This window comes from Ammospiza nelsoni, chromosome 18 (assembly GCF_027579445.1).
Source record: "Ammospiza nelsoni isolate bAmmNel1 chromosome 18, bAmmNel1.pri, whole genome shotgun sequence".
NCBI classification, from domain to species: Eukaryota; Metazoa; Chordata; class Aves; order Passeriformes; family Passerellidae; genus Ammospiza; species Ammospiza nelsoni.
This window is the reverse complement of record NC_080650.1, coordinates 12,838,251-12,855,366: the sequence shown is the minus strand read 5'-3', so window position 1 is coordinate 12,855,366 and position 17,116 is coordinate 12,838,251. Positions and strand designations below refer to the sequence as shown.

The 17,116-nt window shown below is 53.8% G+C and overlaps 1 protein-coding gene across 1 annotated transcript; it reads right to left on the bottom strand.

Moving 5' to 3' along the window:
* Positions 1 to 248: 248 nt before the first annotated feature.
* On the bottom strand, positions 249 to 5,918 carry IQCD (IQ motif containing D). The gene is made up of 4 exons (XM_059485432.1): positions 5,331 to 5,918; positions 3,910 to 4,143; positions 1,616 to 1,687; positions 249 to 527 (listed from the first exon to the last, which is right to left on the bottom strand). The coding sequence occupies exons 1-4, from the start codon at positions 5,916 to 5,918 to the stop codon at positions 249 to 251; spliced, it is 1,173 nt and encodes a 390-aa protein (XP_059341415.1).
* Between the last annotated feature and the right edge of the window lie 11,198 nt (positions 5,919 to 17,116).

The following is a 17,116-nucleotide window of genomic DNA, read 5'->3' as shown; positions in this document are numbered from 1 at the left end:
ACAAGTAGGACATGACAGCATGAGGGGAAATAGCCTCAAGTTGTGCCAGGGGATGTTTATATTAAATATTAACAGAACTTTTTTTTTGTGAAAAGGGTCCTGAGGCCCTGGGATAGACTGCCAAGGGAAGTGGTACAGTCGCCATCCCTGCAAGTGTTCATAAAACATATGGATGTGACACTTGAGAACATTTATCTGGAAGAGCTCAGACACAGCAGCTTTGCCGGGAGAGAAAATGATTTGGGGCTTTATTTCTTGCCTTTGCCTTTGCCCTTGCCCTTTCCCTTCTTCCGTAGTGACTTGTACTTGCACCGCACAAAGTAGCCTTTCCAGTAGGCCTGGATGCAGGTGGCAGCTTGGTTCCTCCTGGCCTCCTCCCGTGCAGCCTCCTCTGCCTTCTCCTGGAGAATCCTGTGCTCCTCCTCGATCAGGGTGTACTCCTGGATCAGCAGGGCGTGTTTCTCCATCAGCACGGCCAACTGCTCCTTCTCCTCGTTGTAGGCAATCTGGAGCTCATCATATGTGGTCTGCCAGGACAGCAGGGATCAGGGACAGCTGGGCAGCAGCTCCTCCCCACATCCCCAGGTGGGGGTCCTGAAACCCATCCCAAAGCCATGGAGCCTAAACTGGTCAGAGCCTTTCCAAAGGGATTCAAAAGGAAGGGATGTGCCCAGTACCCAGGGAGTCTCATGACATGCTGGGTGCCTTGATGCTCCCCTGAAAAATGCTCCCACACACAGTGGAAGATTTGGAGAACCAGCAGTGCATCTGCCAGGGTGCTGCAATGAGCTGAGCTCTCCAAAGCAGCCCTGCTATAGCAGGAACTGCCTGGCACAGCCTCTCTGCTAAAGATTTTGGGGCTTGTACTGCAGCTCTAACTTGGGTTTGATGTTTTGCCAGTGTGGGGGTGGGTCTGCCTTGACAAGTTCTGCCCCAAACATGGGGCTCCTGCCTCTCCAGGGACAGGAAACCAAAATAATCCCATTATTAAACATCTGACAGGATCATTCCTTACAATTAGCAGCAGCTTTCAGGCCCCTCCCTGTATTTTGCTCTGTAAGGAATCCAGCAGCTTTTATCCAATCCCATAAATACTGCAAGAACAGGAAAGCCCCCAGGGCCTTCCTAGAGGCAAGTTTTGGGGGTTCTGATGGGACCCTGAGCCTGTTATGGCTCAGTTGTGGGCAGGCTGTTGGGTTTCTTAACACCCAGCACATGCCCTAAGGATTCAGCAGGAACAGGAGCAGGATTTGGACACCAGGTAGGGCCATGAGGATTGAGGATTGGAGCAAAACTGTAAAACCTGTTTCCTGGCATCAGGTGGACACCCCAGACAGAACATGGTGACCCATTTGCCCCCAGATCCTGTGGGATTTAGCACAGATTTATCCCACAGATACTGTGGGATTTACTGTGGGATTGAGTGAATGTAACATTTCCTAAAGCCAGAGCAGCAGAAGACTCCTGGACACACAGGCAGGACAAAGATCCCTTTCCTGTAGGTTTGCCTGGATGCAGAACTGCCTCTCACTTCCATGGTCTCCTGTGTCCCTTTGGACAGGAATCTACCCAAGCAAATCACTTTATGGCAGAGAAAAGCACTTAAAGCCAACACCTGTTTTTCTGTCATGTCTGTGTCGTATTTCTGGACCCATTCCTGAATTTCCCTCTCTGTTTTGCACTTTTCCTGAAAAACAAAACAAGATCAGATCCCTGAAGACATCTGAGGCCTGGGAAGAAGTGTCCTGAGTGAGAAAACAGGGAAACTTTAAGCCACATCATCATTATATTTAAGTATTCGAGCCACAGCATCATTATATATCTGAATATTTCACCTCCTCCCTGTGACAAGCTTCCCTCAGCTGACTCATATGTGGTTTGCCCTGGTTTAAGGATTCTCCTGGGACATTCCCAGAGGGCTTTATTTGGTTTACAGCATGGAGCTGGGGGGATGAACAGCACCTGGAAGTTGCTTTCTGCAGGAGGAAATGAACGTGTCTGATGGAATGTGGCAAGTCATCAACAAACTGAGGCAACCAGCCTGAAACTGAAGCAGGAGAGAGCTGCAAAACCTGAATTTGGGACAGAAAATACTCAGAAGATGGTGGTGCCTTTTAAAAGAAAGCTCTTTCTGGCTGTACAACAGTTTAACAATGGCTGTACTCCTGTACAGCCTGGGGCAGGTTCCCTCCAGCTCTGGATGTGTGCTCTGTGGAATCATTCCTGCTCCATTTCCTGTGTGGCACAACCCCAGCATGGCCCAAGGGCTCCCAGGCCATCACGAGGTCCCACCTGAGCTATTTAGACCACAAGTACAACTTGTACTTGCTGAGGAAAGGAGGCTTCTGTGGTCAGCAAATGCATCTGCTGGGGTGCTGGAATGAGCTGAGCTCTCCAAAGCAGCCCTGCTGTGGCAGGAACAGCAGCAGGAACTGCCTGGCACAGCCCCTCTGCCAAAGATTTTGGGGCTTGTACTGCAGCTCTGACTTGGGTCTGATGTTTTGTCAGTGCCCAGCCCTTCATGCTGTGCCACCCAATGCAAGAGTGACAGATGCCCCACCACCATGTAGGCTTCCTGCCCATGGGAGGCTGCACTGGTTTGGAGAGAACACTCAGGATGAGCAAAGTGAGAAGGAAAATGCCCTTTTTTCCAGTTCTCAGTTATTTGTGTCCCCAGTGTGTTCTGCTCAGGGCAGCGTTGGTGCTACAGGGGGCTGAGCCTGCCTGCTGCTCCCATTCCTCCTCCTGAATCTGCTCAGCCCTGGGGACAGGGACTTTGGGGTGCTGCTGGGTGAGGGCTGCACCTGCCCCAACCCTGAAACCTCCCAGCCCTGCATGAGTCCCCAGCATGGGCAGCAGGGCAGGGGGGATTCTGCTCCTCTGCCCCACCTGCAGAGCTGCCCCAGCCCTGGGCCCAGCACAGGAGGGACCTGGAGCTGCTGGGGAGAGCCCGGAGGAGGCACCAGGGATGCTGCAAGGGCTGGAGCCAGGCTGGGAGAGCTGGGGGTGCTCACCTGGAGAGGAGAAGGCTCCAGGGAGAGCTCAGAGCCCCTTGCAGGGCCTGAAGGGGCTCCAGGAGAGCTGGAGAGGGGCTGGGGACAAGGGATGGAGGGACAGGACACAGGGAATGGCTCCCAGTGCCAGAGGGCAGGGCTGGGTGGGATATTGGGAATTGGGAATTGTGCCCTGTGAGGGTGGGCAGGCCCTGGCACAGGGTGCCCGAGCAGCTGTGGCTGCCCCTGGATCCCTGGCAGTGCCCAAGGCCAGGCTGGACACTGGGGCTGGGAGCAGCCTGGGACAGTGGGAGGTGTCCCTGCCATGGCAGGGGTGGCACTGGATGGGCTTTAATGTCCCTTCCCACCCAAACTATTCTGGGATGATTCTTTGAAGTTACATTTCCCCCCATTCAGCCCAGCCTGACTCCTTCTTGGCTTGTCTGTTCTGCCAAGCTGGGCAGAGCAGGACCTGCTGAGCCCTCAGCATCAGCTCCATTCCACCCTGAACAATAAATCAGCTCTAAAAGATGCCTTCTACCAAGGCAATGTTGTTTGCTCTGCTCCCCCTACAGCAGACCCCTGGTTTGTCACTATCCCACACGTGTCCTGCTCCTGCTGGCTGGCCTGAGCCCTGCCTGGTGTCAGAGCACAGTGGGAAGGTGTTCCCAGGCAGCAGGAGCAGGACCTGTGACAGCTCCGTCCCTGCTGTCGCTGCAGGGCTGCTTTGCACTGGAATCAGCAGAGCATGAGGACAGGGCGGGTGTGCTGTGACAAACACCATGTGCATCCTGCCAGGAACAAGCAGGGACCAGGCAACTCCTTGCAGCAGGCAGCAGCCAGAGCTGACAGCTCTGCAGAAAGGCTTCAGCCTTCTGTCCCAGGGCTCTCCTCCCCTCCTCTCCTCTCCTCTCACCTTCCTGAGAACCAGCTCTGAGGCTCGATGCTCCAGCACCAGTGCACTGAACTGTGTTCCCAGGTGCTGAATGTCCTCCTTCAGCCTGGCACACCTCTCCTGGGAGGCTTCCTCATCCCCCTTTTTCTGCTTTCCCCCTTCCTTCATGAGCAGCCGGATTTCAGTCCTGCAGTTCTTGGCCAGATCTTCCATGGTGGTTTTGAGGTTTTCGATTTCTTTGTCCTTCTTGCTAACCTAGACCAGAAAAAAAGAATAATTCTTTTGGGAAATGCCCCTGAGGATAAGGTGAGCAGAAGAAAAGCTGGAGAAGATCCAAGAAGGGACCCCCAGGGGCCAGCTCAGGTAGCACCAAGGCCCTGCCACTGCTGGCTGAGGGAAGAGTCAGATTTACACAGGAGCTTTGGAAACCTTCCCCTGGCTCCTCTGGGAACCTGTTAGTAAAGGCACAGAGTGAACAAACCATCCCAAGCCCCACTGGCACTGCCACCTGAGGAGCAGCCAAAACAGATTCCCTGGAGTGGTCCTGTGGCTCCCTCAAGGGCTGGATCAGGCTCTGAGTGACTGTCTGGGGGACAAGCTCAGGGAGGGAAATCCCCAGCTGGGATCAGTGAAACAGATTTATTCCCCATGTCCTGGACAAGCTGCCAAATTGCACATAAAAATCTCAACTCCCAGAACTCCAAGGAGCAGAGGGAAAGGGGAAAGCAGGGTCTGCCACAAGTGAGCTGGGCAAAACCTTCTCAGCCGACCCCTCTTGCAGGGAGGAGAAAGAGAAACCCAGGTAGAAAACAAAGGATTGTTGTCAGAAGCTCTGGGCTTGGTACACAGGCTGGAAAAGTGCCTGGAAAGTGCCCAGTCAATTTTCTGCACCTCAGCTGCAGATAAAATTCAAGATTCATGTAATTTGTATAATCACTGATTAATCACAAAGGCTCCAAAGCAGCTGCTAGAGTTGGGAGTCACAGAAATGTTGGTTTTAAGCAAGAGTGAAGACAGAGCAAATATTAAAAATGGATTTTAATCAGAGCAATCTCTCCCTGTAATGATTTTTCATTCTTTCAGCAGCAGGGAATGAAGCAGCTGGCCTTGTCACCCTGCCAGGATACCACCACAGCAGTTTGTGCCTGTCCTGCCACTCCTCTGGAACTCAGGGACTTACATTGTTTAAGTTGGCTGGTGACAACAGGTTCAAAACATGCCAAATTTGAGTTTAAAAAAAAATCAAGCATGCAATATGCATTTTTCGTTATATTTTACAATAAAAATATTATTCTTAAGTTTTAGATCTGGTTTAGAAAGGATTTCTGGAACTTGCTCTTTAGGAACTGCAATAAAGGGATTGGTTTATAGTTAGCAAGGTTTTGCTCCAATAAAAAGCAGCTTTCCACTTGGTTGGAAAACACATTCCCACAAGGTCATACCTCTTCATCTCGAGCCTGGATGAGTCCTTCAAGCTGTGCCTGTAGAGCTGAGATCACTTCTGTGTTCTTCTCAACCTGGAGGGAAATGTCTTTCATGAATTGAATCATTTCCCTCTCCTCATCAGGAGCGGTCAGGAGCCTCTCGAGCATGGAGTCCCGGAACTCCATGAAGGCTTTGATGAAAGCATCAGCTGCTGACTCTCTCACCCGAACTTCGAATTTCAGCCCATGGTAAAGCAAGGGGTTGACCAGGAAGAGCCTCAGGATGTTTCTCAGGGAACTTTTCAGGCGTTTCTCTGCAGCTCTGATGGTCTTTGCATCTCCAGGGCTGGTGTGCAGCTGCTGTATTTCCATTGAAAGCTTCTGAAGCTCCAAAAGGCTGCTTGTGATCTCAGGTCCCAGCATCCCAGCATACCTGTCCAGGGAGCCAGTAATCCGTGGGATCAGCCTGGTGATCTCCAGCTTGACAATGGTCTCATCCAAGACAGTCATGATTCTTTCTGCCTCCGTGCTGTCAGGCTTTAGCTGGCGTGGATCTAACACCTTCATGACACCTAATGGGATCCCTGCCTTCCTTGGAGTTGCCATGGCCTTCACCAAGGTTCTTTGCTTCGTGAGGATGCTTGGAATGCAGCTGGATCCCCTGTTGCCATGGATTCACTGAAACACCACTGGCCTGGGTGGTTTGAGGTCTAGCAAGGACACGGCAGCTCTTACACAAGGTGAGACTCTGGAAGAAAATGGAGGTCCCTGTGCTGCTGCTGTCACGTAATCTCCCTTCTTGGATTTTCTCTCTAAAAGGAAAACACAGTGACAGCATTAGAGAAATTATGTAATTTGGGAAAACAGAGTCCGAGATTACCCTGGAGTTCTCTGTGAGTCTGGGCAGGGGGTCAGGACATGGGGTTGTGGATTAGAGGTGGTCTCTGTCCCAGAGCAGCTGTCAAACACCCATAGGAAGGGAGTGATGGATTCCTGGCTTTGAAGGGTGGTGGGGGGAAAGCTCCCAACAGCTTCTGAGTAGCAGCTGAGGTAGAGCAGCACAAGCTGCAGCTCTGCTGTCCCCAGAGGGGTGTGGAGAGGGGTCTGGAGAGCCCTGGGGCCACCCTGGAGGGGAGGGTTCCTAGTGGGAAACCTCTGCCCTTGCAGGCCTGTCCTGTCTGAGGGAGGAGGAAGGAGAGGGGATCTGGTAGGGACAGGGCAAGAGGAGGAGAGAGGGGAGGGAGGAGATGGGGACAGCTGTAGCGGAGGGGCCGACAGGGAGTGCAGGGTCCCCTCGGTGCGTGTGTGGGACCGCAGGAGGACCCAGAGACCGGGGAGCAGTCAGAGGTCGGGGCGGTGACTCCCGGTGGGGACACCCCCGTGCGAGGGGCGGGCGGCTCGGGGCCGGTGCGGGAGGATCCGTGGGACCAGCGGCCCTGGGCATCCCGGGGGCGGGACGGGGTGTCTCAGGAGTCGGTTACTGGGGGATGCCGGCCCCAGGCGGCCTCCACCCCTGAAGCGCACTCGGTTCCGATCCTGGTCCCAGTCCCGATCCTGATCCCGATCCCGGTCCGGATCCCGGTCCCGGTCCCGGTCCCGCCGACAGCGCCTCCCGTTGCCAGGCGACCCGAGGGGGCGGGGCCTTTCCGGCTGTTCACGACGAGCTGTGCTGGGCCCGCCTCCTGTCGCTTGATTGACAGCGCCGCTGTCCAATGAAGAGTCCCGCTGTGGCGACTGCCAGGGGTTGGGGTGTGTCATGGCGCTGAAGGGGGCTGTGAGGGGTGAGGGGGAAGAGGCGGCTCGTTCCATTTGAGCTGCCCAGATCTGAGAGCAGGACAAGTGCTCGAAGAATAAACTTTATCCCGAAGAATAAACTTTATCTCCCCAAGGTGACGTCTGCCAGGCGCGGGTCAGCCCAGTGGGTGTCCAGGAGCTCCGAAGAGGCTGTTTTGAACCATCAGGACACAAGAGAGCTCCCCTGATCCGCACTATTAACGTGGCTGGTTTTACAGGGCCATAAAGTGATAATGAACCTCAGCTGATGAAGATGCTGATGCTGTACAGGCTGAGTTAATTGCTTACCTGTGATTTACTGACGTCTGCAAAGAACACGATGGCTCCTGAACGCTGCCCTACAGCTTGCCCTCAGCCTGTGCCCATGGATGCCCTCAGGAGGGGAGGGTTTGGTTTCCAGCAGCAAACACGGCAATGCTGAGCTCCAAGCCACGCTCACAGCGATCTCTGTCCCTCGCAGGAGCTGGCACAGCACAGTGGTGGGGTGGCCATGCCCTCATGTGCAGCCTTGTCCCAGGTCCCAGCCTTACCTGGCCTGAGCAGCTCCTTTATTTCTGTGCAGGGAGTGTCCAAGTGCAAGGATAATTCTGCTTACCCATTCCCAACTGCTCCCCACACAAAGCAAAGAGAGGATGGTGGTGGGAGATGTATTGGGACCACCAGGACTGGGCTTTCTGGTGTGGCATTGGTGAGGATGGATGAGAGGATGTTTGGTATACCTGGTACCATCTCCAGCACCCCCAAGTCATTTTCCTCCAGGCCCATTACCTGGAGCAGTGACCTCCATGTGGGTTCCCTCCTGCCCTGAGTGGTTCAGCCAAAGGACTGACTCGAATCAAGAATGGGATTGAGTGTGACAGTGACTCTGGGTTTGGGCCCACCCAGCCTGCTGTAGCCTCTAGGGAAAGCACTGACCTGCCCAGGAACACTTTCTAAAGCTCTAATTCAGCAACTGGGATCCAGAAGATCAGTGATTTCCTGGCTCCACTATGATTGAGAGCACAGCAGAACTGTGATTTGAGTTCTGTCATGGAGCTCATCACACAACAGAGAGCAGCCCTTGAGACATGGAGAGCTGCTGCTTTTCTTGACAAGGACTCCAGAAGGGATCCCTGACCCCCCTGAAAGGCTGCCACATGCACTGCAGATATTTTGGAATGAAATCCATCATGAAAAGAATGTCTTTCCAAAGTTGAGGAGTGTTCTGATTGCTTTGTTTGAAATGTGCTACTGCTCTCCAAGAAGGGCAGACTTGGACTTGCTGACAACCATGACCTGGAGATGGCATCAGCTGGCCAGTGACTGTCACCAGAGTTCCCTGTGTCTGGTGTGCACAGCTGTGCACAGCCTGCTTGAAGGGACAGCAAGTCCTTGTGACATCCAGGGAAAGATGAAGGAAAGGGGTGGAGCCGTGGGTCGCATCCAAAGCTCCTCTGAAGCAGGGAAGACTGTGGATCACTGCTGCTCCCTCCTGGATCTGGGTAATTACAGACACTGCCATCTTGCAGGAGGAGATGGGGCTGATGACACATGTCCAGAGCAGCCCTGACTCGTCCTGCAGCTCCACACTGCTCCAGGCCAGCAGCAGCTCTTCAGCCAGGAGGAAAACTGGGTCACTTTGGGAGCTGGATGAAGCATCACCAAACCTGCGTCAATCCCACCTCATCCAGGATGTAGAAAAGCCTCAGATCCATCCTCAAACAATTCTCTGCACCCAAACCCACCAGACTGCATGACTGCCTGAGCCAGAGCTGCCCAAGAATCCAAATTATGTGGGGCATGTCCAAGCAGGGGAGGGAGAGCCCAGAGCCCCTGGGCACAGTGTCCCCCACAGTTTGAGTCCAGCTGTGTTCCAACAGCAGGACTGTGACAGACACCTGATGGCCATGGACTCCCCTGGCCCCAGCTGGCCTCAGCAGCACCCAAACCCCTCTCCAGGTGCTGAATCCCATTCTCTGCAGCAAAGGAAGCACAGCTCAGAGTGTGGGAGCTGGCAGGTCCATCTGCTGGGAAAACCATGATCCACTCCAGCCTGGTTTGCCCAAATAATTTCCCTGTTCCTGCTACCACCCACCCCTGTGTGGGACCTGGGAAGGGACACCAAGGAAGGGCATGATTTGAACTAATTGTGAAATGTTGGTGACAGAGCAGGAGCACACAATGAAGCCTTGGTGTAGGCAGCAGCACCCCATCCTGTCACTGCAGGGCCAGTCCCTGTGATGGTGTTATCAGGGGTCACAGGATGAGGGAAGAGATGAGGATCTGACTCCATGTTTCAAAAGGCTTGATTTATTATTTTATGATATATATTATAGTAAAAGTATACTAAAAGAATAGAAGAAATTATTTCATCAGAAGGCTGGCTAAGAATAGAAAAAGAATGATAACAAAGGCTTGTGGCTGACCAAGACAGTCCAGACAGCTGGGCTGTGATTGGCCATTAATTAGAAACAACCACATGAGAGCAATCACAGATGCACCTGTTGCATTCCACAGCAGCAGATAATCATTGTTTACATTTTGTTCCTGAAGCCTCACAGCTTCTCAGGAGAAAAAATCCTAAGGAAAGGATTTTCATAAAACATGTCTGTGCCAAGTCCCCTCCTGCCACGATCCTTTGGCTGTAGCCTTACATTGTGCCCTGCTGGCAGCATGGAGCTCTGGCACGACACCAAGGCCTGCAGGACTCCACGGGGCCAGCCGATCCCTGACCACAGCCCTCCTGCAGCTTTGGCTGCTGTTCCTCATTCCCATGTCCCACTGTCAGTGGGATGATGGCATCTGTATCCCGAACAGTTGGGAAGGAGTTTGCACTTCCCAGGCCCCCAGAGCCTGTCAGGAAGGCCCAGGCAGGGCACAGAGAAACCAGGGAGTCCTTGCAGCACAGAGCTGGCTGAAGGGATGAGAGTAGTGGGGCTGGTGTAAGCTCTGAGCTAAAGGAGCCAACAAGGAAAATGGGAGGGCTGGAGGTGCTGGGTTGGCTCTGAGAGCACCAGGCTGGAGCTGGGTGGCAGGAGCAGGAGTGCAGAGAGACACAGCCAGCTGTGGGCAGATGTGGCACAGGAAAATGTCCCTGGGGCTGTCAGGGCACTAAGACCAGAATGTGTGAGTTTGGTCCTAATCTGTCTGCTAGGCCAAAGGAGGTCATACAAATCCTGTGTCCAGTTCTGTGTCCTTTATGACAGGAGAGACCTGGAGGGGCTGGAGCGTGTCCAGGGCAGGGAACGGAGCTGGGAAGGGGCTGGAGCCCCAGGAGAGGCTGAGGGAGCTGGGCAGGGGCTCAGCCTGGAGCAAAGGAGGCTCAGGGGGCCCTTGTGGCTCTGCACAGCTCCTGACAGGAGGGGACAGCCGGGGGGGTCGGGCTGTGCTCCAGGGAACAGGGACAGGAGCAGAGGGAACGGCCTCAGGCTGGGCCAGGGGAGCCTCAGAGTGGATTTGGGGACAATTCCTACATGGGAAGGGTGCTCAGGCACTGGCACAGGTGCCCAGGGCAGGGTTGGAGTGCCCATTCCTGCAGGGATTTAACAGCCATGTGGATGTGGCACCTGGGGACAGGGGACAGTGGTGGGAGAATGGTTGGACTTGATGCTCTCAGAGGGCTCTTCCAACTTTAACGATTCTGTGATTCCGTGAGTCTGCAGCAAGTCACAGCCTCCATCTCCCAGGTACAGCCCGCTGCTCCCTGGCTCTGCCGAGAGGGAGCGCACAGGGCTCGGTCAGCACCGACATCAACCCCGGGTCTGCCAAACCCCCCGGCCTGCCCGGGAACCACCCAGCTCCTGTAGGAGCATCGGGGGTAGGACGGTGGGGACGGAGACCAGAGATCTCTGCAGCCAGGTCAGGAACTTGGGGCTCATTGCAAAGGGCCTGGGTGCAGGGCCCTGCTGGGAGCTGCCAAACACAGCTGGGGCAGGGCTGAGAGAAGAGAGGAGGAGAGAGGATGAGAGAGTGAGAGCGTAAGGGAGTAAAAAAGGTAAGAGAGTAAAAGGGTAAGAGAGCGAGGTTCCCATTACAATACAATAAATCTTCTTCTGTGTTGAATATTCTGATTCTCACTAACCAATCTAGTACAGGATACAAATCCTATAGCATTTACATACAGCCTGTAAGAATCATTACATTACCACACTGTGTTACATTTTAAACCCTAAAAACTCCTCTTTGGGCCCCTTCTGCCAAGCTGTAGGGTCTGCTCTGAGCCTTGGGCCTGTCTGCAAGCAGAGGGTGTTGTTCCATCAAAAGGGGATCACCTTCAGCTGGCCATGCCATTGTTTTCCAGTTGTTCAGTAACTGAGGGAATCTCAAAGCTTGCTTTCATTTCAATCTCACCTATAGTTTCCATATTCTCAAAATCTTTTGCCAGGCAATCATATTTATAAGGCTTTCCTGTTTCATCTTCCCCAACAAGCTCCAGCTGCTCCAGAGGCTTCAAGGCCACTGGGCTGGAGAGGTGGCAAGGGGAGGGCAGAGGGGGACAGGCATCACCCCGGCTTGGGGCTCTTCATCCCGGGGTGCTGCTGCGTGCCAGGGCTGTCTGCCCATGGGAATGGTGGCACCAAGGACAGCACCGAGCTGGGGAGCGGAGCCGCCGATGACAGGCTCCTCCCAGCACAGAGGGGCTGAGCTCTGTGACCTCCGCACAGAGCAGCTCTGTGCCTCCCCGGCGAGGAGGGGACACATCCCCCATCCCCCCGGGTGCTGCTGCGTGCCAGGAGCCACTCGGGGCCATCCCCTCCCCCAGTGGGCAGGGTGGGTGCTTTTTGGTTCTGATGCTCTCCTTTTCCCACAGCATCTTCCCAAAAGGAAAACCTCAGGGGTGGCCAGTGTGGGTCACCCCCAAGTGACAACCTCCAGGCAGTGACAACCTCCAGGCTCCTCTCTAAAAAAATCTGACATTATTTGCTTTTTGGCATTTCGTTTTTATTGATCTCAATACATCTTTTCCTGGGTTTCAGTCACCAAGCAAGCTGGTGCAGGTGGGCACCAGCCTGGCAGTGGTGCCTGCATGACCAGAGATGTTCCCTGTCTCTCCTGCCCAGCAGCTGTCACAGTGAACCATGGAATGGTTTGGGTTGGAAGGGACCTTAAAGATCATCCAGTTCATCTGGTGAACAGCAAATCCTCCTTTTTCTGGACAAACCCAGCAGGCAAAAACTGAGATCAAGAAGGAAGGGTCTGTCCACGGAGAGGAAAGGATGCAGAGCAGATTTATCACAGGTGGGAGGAGGAAAAGAACATACCTTAAATACTCTGGAAAAGCAAGACTTGATAGATCTGTGGTTTGAAGCCACTTCAGGTGCCAAACCCTGATTTTCCATGCAGTGTTTCTACAGCCTTGCAGCACCTGAATTATGTCTATAGGGAGGTTAGGAGAAAGTTCTGTGCTTCTTTAAATAGCAGTTTTAACAGTAAATAGAGAATTTATTGCCAAGGCCTGATGGCTCCTGATTTTTGAGTGCTGAGATGTGACTTGCCTGTGCTGTCCTGCTGTCTGAGCTGTGCCTCTCCCATCAGTTTTGAGAAATCCCAGCTGAGGGGCACAGCTTGGAGGTACTGGGCATTTTTCAATCCAGTGAAGGAAGCACTTGACTGAGGATGTGACGTGATTAAGGATGTGGAAGCAATCTTCCAAGGTCAAATTATTCCCTCGAGGTCACTGGGAAGCATAAAAAATAAGCAGCTTCATCTCAAGCAGAAAAGGTTTATGTTATGAAATCCAAACACTGCAATGGTGGCTGGAAAAGCAGGACACAGAGTCATGGAATCTCCTGAGCTGGAAGGGACCCACAGGGATCATTGATCCAGCCCCTGTCCCTGCCCAGACCCCCCAACACTCCCACCCTGTCCATCCCTGGCAGTGCTGCCCAAAGGCTCCTGGAGCTCTGGCAGCCTCGGGGCCGTGCCCATTCCCTGGGCAGTGCCTGGCCACCCCCCAGGGCACGAGCCAAGGAAAAACTCCATCCCTTTCACATGGCACTCCCACTCCCTCACAGGACAGCAGTCCCTTGAAGAGGAGTTTCACTCCTGCAGCTGCCTCACAGAATTCACAGAATGACCAGGTTGGAAGAGACCTTCAAGGTCATCGAGTCCAACCCAGCCCCAACACCTCAACTGAACCCTGGCACCCAGTGCCACATCCAGGCTTTGTTAAACACACCCAGGGATGGTGACTCCACCACCTGCCTGGGCAGCCATTCTAGAACGTTATCACTCTTTCCATGAAAGATAACATCCAAGCTATATCTCCCTTGGCACAGCTTGAGGCTGTGTTCTGTCAGTTCCTGGAGAAAGAGCCCAGCCCCAGCTGAGCACAGGCACCTTTCAGGAGCTGTAGAGAGTGACAAGGTCACCTCTGAGTCTCCTTTTCTCCAGGCTGAACACCCCTGTCGCAGACATCTTTTATGAAAAATCCTTTCCTTGGGATTTTTCCTCCTGAGAAGCTGAGAAGCCTCAGGAACAAAATGTAAACAATGATTATCTGCTGCTGTGGAATGCAACAGGTGCATCTGTGATTGGCCCATGTTGGATGTTTCTAATTAATGGCCAATGACAGCCCAGATGGCTCGGACAGAGAGTCTGAGACAGAGCCTTTGTTCTCATTCTTTTCTATGCTAATCTTAGCCAGCCTTCTGAGGAAATCCTTTCTTCTATTCTTTTAGTATAGTTTTAATGTAATGTATATCATAAAATAATAAATCAAGCCTTCTGAAACATGGAGTCAAATCGTCTCTTCCCTCATCCTGAGACCCCTGTGAACATGGTCACACACCCCCAGCTCCCTCACTGCTCCCTCCAGCCCAGGCTCTCCAATGACCCCATTCCCAGAGGGCAGCAGCACCAGAGGGATTGCACTGATTTATTGCAGTAGAGTTGGGTTCCTAAAGCTCCTGTGCGCCGGCAGCCGGGGCTCGCCCTGCAGGAGGAGCTCTGGTTTATTGCTGTAGGATTGGGTTCCTAAAGCTCCTGTGCGCCGGCAGCCGGGGCTCGCCCTGCAGGAGGAGCTCTCTGGACGCTGCTCTACTCCGAGGGCTTCGCCTCAGCCGCCCCCGAGCGGGAGCTGGGGCCGGGCACCCTCCCGCTCCTGCGATCGAACACTTCCAGGGACCTTTGAAACTGTTCCGCTGTCTTCTTCCTCCACGCCATCTTCCTCTCCTGTTCTTTCAAAAACTGCTGCCGTAATTGTTTGTAGAGACGATGAGTTCTCCTTTTGGCCTTCTCAAATTTTTTTACCTTTGTGAGAGCAAACATAAGCCTTTATTGCCACTCTCCTACCATGAAATAAAGAACTCTAAAATAGTGCTTGTCTTCAGGAGGAGACAGATACCACCACATCGCTCACTTTGGCCAAGGTGATCTCCGAGCAAAAAGCTCCAATATGCATAATCACAGAGTCAGAGAATCACTGAATCACTGAATGATTTGGGCTTAGGAGAAGCCCGGGAAGGGACCTTAAAGCTCATCTTGCTTCAATCCACAGGGATACTTTCCACCAGACCAAGTTGCTCCAGATCCCATCCAAGCCTCCCAGGGATCCAGGGGCAGCCACAGCTCTGGGCACTCTGTGCCAGGGCCCGCCCACCCTCACAGGGAAGAATCTCTTCCCAAAATCCAATCTAAACTTATTCTCTTCCAGGGTACCGTTGGAACAACATCTGAGTTCAGGTCAAGCCCATGTCTGTAGGTTATTCCAAACCACATGTGACTTAGGATATGACAGCTGTGTCCTGAGTTTGGGAGGGAGGCACAACCACTTGTGTCAAAGGTGGCCTAACTCCAACAACTGCCTCTCCCAGCCATTGGAGAGAGCCTTGGCACCCCTCCTGATCCAGCTGGCTGAAGACCTAAAGGCCTCCTTGTGCCACAGGGGCCATGAGCTTTGTCCCAGGGAAGAGGAGACCTCACCTGCTCCTCCAGGAGCTGCAGCTCCTGGGCACTGGTGTGGCTGCTGCAGGTGGGCAGGGGGTAGTCCAAGTCAAGGTCCCAATCTGCAGGGCTGCTCTTGGGAGAAGGGGCTTCATGTCAGAGGCCCACAGACCTGTTCCTGGAGTGTGAGGGGCCCCCAGGACAGTGTGAGGGTCTCCCAGGATGGTGTGAATGTTTCCCAACCCCAGGACAGTGTGAGGGTTCCCCAGTCCCAGGACAGTGTGAGGGTTCCCCATCTCCAGGATGGTGTGAGGGTCCCCCAGCCCAGTGTGAGGGTCCCTCAGCCTCAGGATGGTGTGAGGGTTCCCCAGGATGGTGTGAGGGTTCCCCATCCCCAGCCCAGTGTGAGGGTGCCCCAGCCCTGCACCGGGGCCAGCCGCTCTGCTGGCTCTGGGATGTTGTGAAGAAGGTGACACGAGGCCGTGCCTGGCCCTGCTCCTCCATGGCCCCGTCTCTGCCCTTGCTGGTCGGTTGTTGTCATGGTGACCTTGGCAGGTGGCTGTCAGGAGTCACCTCCAAACTCTGCCTCAGTGACACCGTGTTCCAACAGCTCCTCCTGCCCTTCAGCCACTGCCCCAGCACCACCCTCAGTGTCTACCTGGAGCAGTGACCAGGCTCTGTCCCCACAGGGAGCATCCATGTGTCCCCTGAAGGACACCCCCACCCCCCATCTGCAGCTGCTGGGCTCAGTGACAGCCAGGATCCACGGCATGGGGACACACAGGGCTGAGTCAGTCCCACTGGCTGCTTGGCCTGATGGAGCATCCTCCATGTTCCCTACAGGAATAGAACCATGGAACCATGGAATCATGCAATGGTTGGGATTGAAAGGGACCTTAAAGTTCATCTTGTTCCACCCCCTGCCATGGGCAGGGACACCTTCCACTATCCCAGGGTGCTCCAGGCCTCAGTGTCCAACCTGGCCTTGGACACTGCCAGGCATGGGGCAGCCACAGCTGCTCTGGGCCTCCCCACACTCACAGGGAATAGTTTCTTCAAAATATGCAGTCTAAACCTACTCTCCTTCAGTTTGAAGCCATTCTTCCTTGTCCTGTCTCTCCAGACCCTTGTCCAAAGTCGCTCTCCATCTTTCTTTCTCTCTCCATCTTTCTTGTTGGTTCCCTTCAAGTACTGGAAGGCTGTAATTAGGTCACTCTAAAGCCTTTTCTTCTCCAGGCCAAGCTATCCCAATTCTCTCAGCCTTTCCTCACAGCAGAGCTGTTCCATCCCTCTGCTCACCCTGGTGTCTCCTCTGGACTCTCTCCAGCATCCCCAGCTCCTTTCTGTGCTGGGGCAGCTCTGCAGGCGAGATCTCACCTGGGCAGGTATAGAAGTGCAGAATGCCCCCTGCCCTGCTGCCCACACTGGGGCTCAGCCCAGCACCCAGTGGCTTTCTCCAAGGTCCAATCCTGCCACCCCAGCAGCAGCTCCTGGCAGCAGGGCCGGGCCAGTGCAGGTCCAGCACCAGCAGATCCAGGTGCTCAGCTCTCCAGCCAGGATGGTGCCCCACGTTTATGGAAATGGAGTAGGAGAAACAAACGAGCTGTTGTGACCTCTTGGCAAGAAATCCAGGGAAAGCCAGCAGCAGTTCTCCCAGAGCCATGCTGGAGCACTGAAAATAAACTCACATGTGAGAAGCTGGAACATGAAGTCTGGGCTGCTGAAAGTACAGAGGATTTGAGATACTCCACGAGTAGTGAATTTTACTATTAATAAAATCAGCAGAGTTTTCACATCTCATTTGTACCAGGGCCTTGACAGGCACTCTGAGACCACCACGTGCTCTGGGAGTGTTGTTTTATTCCAGCACAAAATGTGCTGCTGAGGCAGGACAGCAACTTGCTGTGAGTCAGGAGACTTGGAATGTCACCAGCACTTGTTTTTCCTGACTGGGATACAGCTTTGGGGTTTGAGACAGCAACTCAAAGTCCTGTCATCTGCTGCCTTCCAGAGAGGGAAGGACGAGCACAGGCTCCAGCATCTCTGCTTGGGAGAGACCAAAAGATGTCACCTTTCTGTTCTCCCACTTAACTACCACAACTCTTTTCAGGAGGTGCTTGGGAGGTCCATGGTTGTTGTTCCAGCCC

Bases quoted from the DNA above. Each gene is read 5' to 3' on its own strand.
- IQCD (XM_059485432.1), bottom strand. From the start codon at position 5,918: ATGGCAACTCCAAGGAAGGCAGGGATCCCATTAGGTGTCATGAAGGTG. The intron at 4,144-5,330 runs GTATGACCTTGT...TTTCTGGTCTAG, and splicing joins TCCAGGCTCGAGATGAAGAG to GTTAGCAAGAAGGACAAAGA. The intron at 528-1,615 runs GTGTTGGCTTTA...CTGTCCTGGCAG, and splicing joins CAGACATGACAGAAAAACAG to ACCACATATGATGAGCTCCA.